The following is a 3,694-nucleotide window of genomic DNA, read 5'->3' as shown; positions in this document are numbered from 1 at the left end:
CACTACAGGTAACAAATGCTTTCCGACCTGATGGAGCTTGAAAGGTGACGCAAAGAGGAATGGGTGAAACTAACTAAGATTGTTGTGTCAACCTTGTCATTTCATTTTTTAAAAAACTGCCAAAGGCACATCAGTAAAGGAGAGTGGCACCTTGACTTACAACATTTTTCAAGTTAAGTTTAAAAGGGTTTTTTTTTGCTTTGTTTTGTGAGCCAACATTTGATGGACAAGCAAGCTTCTGTCACCTCGCCTCTCGCCTTAAATATAGAATTTAAAAAATTTTAATTTTGTGGGTAGAAACTTGAGAGAGAGCACAAATTGAATTTGAAAAGGCGAAAACATCAAAATGTGAAGCACTGTGAATATTTTTGGGATGATCATGAGGCATGTGTACTTTTTTTTTTCCAGATGGTCATGGACGTCCCGAGACGCTCGCTCTCCCCGGTGTTGAGCGCCGTGGTATGGACGCTGCTCTCCTGCGGCATCCTGCTGGCCTTCTGCTTCCTGCTCTTCACCCTTCGCTTCAAAAACAACAGGTGGTGAAACGCTAAGTTCAATCGCTCATTCTAACACTCATCATTAATAGAAAATTTACTTCTCTGGATTTGAAATGAATGGAACATTGACATATTGTCAGATACAAAAGTTAAGGCACTAAAATTTCTCAAAAATTGACTTTATTTTTGTGTGCACAAAATGTACTAAAAATGAGTAGAAACAGTTCTTCGCAAACACAATCTTGAACTCTTTATAACTCTTTGACAGTGTCAATCAAAACTGTACATTCTTTTCTTTTTTTCTACAAGGATAGTGAAGATGTCCAGTCCCAACCTAAATGTCCTGAGTCTCTTCGGAAGTGTCCTCACCTACAGCAGCGGCTTCCTGTTTGCCGTCGATCCACGACCGCACCCTCAAATGGAAGCGTCGACAGCTGTACTACACGTGGGTACAGTAGCTCTCACTTCAATGGAAGGCTAATCGGAAAATTATTCAAGATATTTGATATCTATCTTAAGTTCCTCTCTTTGTCATCACTGATAAGACGAATAAGAATTCAGTGCACCGGTAGAATTATTTTGTCGCACTTGTAATGGTTTTTTTTCATACTAGTGCCATACTTAGGCCTGCTAGTGTATATATGGACCTTAAAATGGATACCAATGATATCTAATAAATGCTCAAACAGATTAGGAATCTTTTTTTTGTCCTTCTTCGGTGAAGGCTGAAACAGTGGCTAGTTGCAGGGTAAATATTTATACTTTAGTTTTGTCATTTTCATCATATAATGCCTGTAGTTGTCTGTTGTCAAACTGAACATGTCCACTCTGTCAAAGTGAAATATCACTTGGTATAAAACCTGATATATTTGTTAAACAGTACACAATCAGCTTGCTAACCGAATCATGTTGCTAATTGAAGGTCCACCATGTGCTCGGTAAGCGCTAACATTAGCCACAAATGTCCACCCTGTCAGTAAGATCGCATCTTTTGCTCTTTGCACATATATTGTCTGATTGCAGTTAATTCAGAGAAAATAAAAATTGGGGAACTTGGCCCGTATGTATTTCTAACATGATACCCTTTACGTAGTACAATAAATGTGAAGTTGAGTGGAAAGTATCTGAATTTTGGGAGTGAAATGGGGAAGTCTCAAATGCACCTTATTGTGATATTGACTCCCAAACACTGAAACGGTTCACAATATTCAATAATTGCCATTTTATCATTGTTCTTTGGATGACTACCGTATTTTCCGCACTATAAGGCGCACCTAAAAGCATTCAATTTTCTCAAAAGCCAACAGCACGCCCTATATTCCGACGTGCTTTATATATGGATCAGTATTCTGATTTCTTAGATGTAGTATTTAAAATATTCTGTAAAGCGCTTTGTTACAGCTGCAGCGGTTGTGAAAGTTCTATATAAATGAAGCTGTGTTGTATTGTATTGTATTGTATTGTATTGTATTCCTTTAATGTAGCTCCATCTAGTGGATGCATAATGCAACCGCAGCCACTATTATAACTTCTATTCATTATATGCACCTTATACTGCGGTGCGCCCTGTATATGAAAACAGTTCAAAAATAGGCCATTCATTGAAGATGCACCTTATACTGTAAAGCGCGTTATAGTGTGTAAAATACAGTCCATGTTACCCTCCACAGGCCCGGGTGTGGACCCTCTGTCTCGGCAGCACGATGGTGTTTGGACCTATTTTAGGGAAAACATGGCGCCTGTACAGAGTGTTCACCCAGAGAGTGCCCGACAAGAGAGTGGTAGGTATGACCATGGAGCTGATCTTGTTATTCGAACCTACTAGTTGTTGTTTTTTTGTTTTTTTTAACGCAGCACAGTGTACTAAGTGTGAGCATATCTACGTCACAGTTCACCACCACCTGGGTCCTAATTCACTGGTACTCCTTTTACACTCCTACATGTCAGATCATCAGAGACATTCAGCTAATGGCCATGGTGGCTCTCTTGATCCTGGTGGACCTGCTGGTCCTGTCTGCCTGGAACCTCTCAGACCCCATTCGCTGTTCTAGATCACTCGGTGCAGTCGTTAAGGTGAGTCTAACACAGTCGGATTGATGAATATCAAAATTTCTCTAAAAGCCGACGGGCTAAATTTGTTACGTTTGTGTGTGGTTTCCCCTCACCAACAGTATGTTTTGCTCCGTTCTAGATGGTGGATCAGAACATCTCCTATTCTTTGTCTCAGATTAATTCCTGCTCTTCTGCTTACTGGGATCTGTGGGTTATAATCATAGTTGTTAAAAAGGTAGGTTATCTCCCCATTCTTGACAAATATAACCATTCGAGAGCTCATTGGAAATAACGTTTAGATTTGCTTTTCTTCCCATAAGTGCAATGGCGCAGTGTTATGGAAGGGCCACGCAGAAACTACAATAAAATAATGCTACTGTATTAAAATAAAGTTGGAGTATTATGGGAATAAATTTGTCATTTTATGAGAGTAAAGTTGGAAAAAAATTGTAGTTTTAAAGGGACAAATAATATTGTTGAATGAATGAAGTCTAATAGTCACAAGACTAAAATCATAACATTATGAGAAAATATTTTAACCCAAATAAAGTTACGGGAAGCAGTTGTAACCATTTCAAAAGTTGTTAATTTATGGGGTGAAGTCATAATTTCACGAGACGACGGTCCTTATTTTATGTATTGTCATTGATTTAATAATTTTAGGGAAATTAAACAGCAGTTTTACTGGATTATAGTGACAGCAACACAGTTTTTGACAAATAAATTATATGAAGAAAATATTTTTTAAAACTAATATTAAAAGGAAAGTTTTAATATGATGGTATTGTAAAAAAATCTTTTTTTATGAAATAAACTGTTTTAAATAAGTCATAATTTCACAAGAACAAGCCATCATTTAACAATAAAACCATAATTTATATTATCATAATTTCTGTCAAGATAGTAACATTTGTGTGAAAATGTCGACAGTCACTCATTAAAACTATATCTTCCCTTGTAATTTTCCCATTACAGTGTGACCCTAAGAGACTTTTCGAAATGTCCAAAACAATTTCTTCACCCTGTCCTTCTTCAGGGGTGTCTCCTGCTCTACGGCACATATCTGGCCGGCCTGACCAGCAACGTCAGCCACCCTCCGGTCAACCAGTCCCCCACCATCCTCACCGCCGTCTCCTTGGTTACCC

At 38.3% G+C, this 3,694-nt stretch overlaps 1 protein-coding gene across 1 annotated transcript; it reads left to right on the top strand.

The window, feature by feature from the left end:
• Nucleotides 1-384: 384 nt before the first annotated feature.
• LOC109525595 (probable G-protein coupled receptor 156) lies at nucleotides 385-3,687 on the top strand (the record flags this gene model as incomplete). The annotated part of the gene is made up of 6 exons (XM_019886195.1): nucleotides 385-536; nucleotides 807-942; nucleotides 2,168-2,278; nucleotides 2,445-2,570; nucleotides 2,689-2,784; nucleotides 3,586-3,687. Coding segments are annotated over exons 1-6 (699 nt in total), but the record flags the coding sequence as incomplete, so codon positions are not given.
• Nucleotides 3,688-3,694: the final 7 nt, after the last annotated feature.

The sequence above is a fragment of the Hippocampus comes genome, unplaced genomic scaffold (assembly GCF_001891065.2).
Source record: "Hippocampus comes isolate QL1 unplaced genomic scaffold, H_comes_QL1_v1.1 scaffold2099, whole genome shotgun sequence".
Classification (NCBI taxonomy): domain Eukaryota; kingdom Metazoa; phylum Chordata; class Actinopteri; order Syngnathiformes; family Syngnathidae; genus Hippocampus; species Hippocampus comes.
The sequence above is the reverse complement of the archived record's forward strand: the minus strand, read 5'-3'. Positions and strand labels throughout refer to the sequence as shown.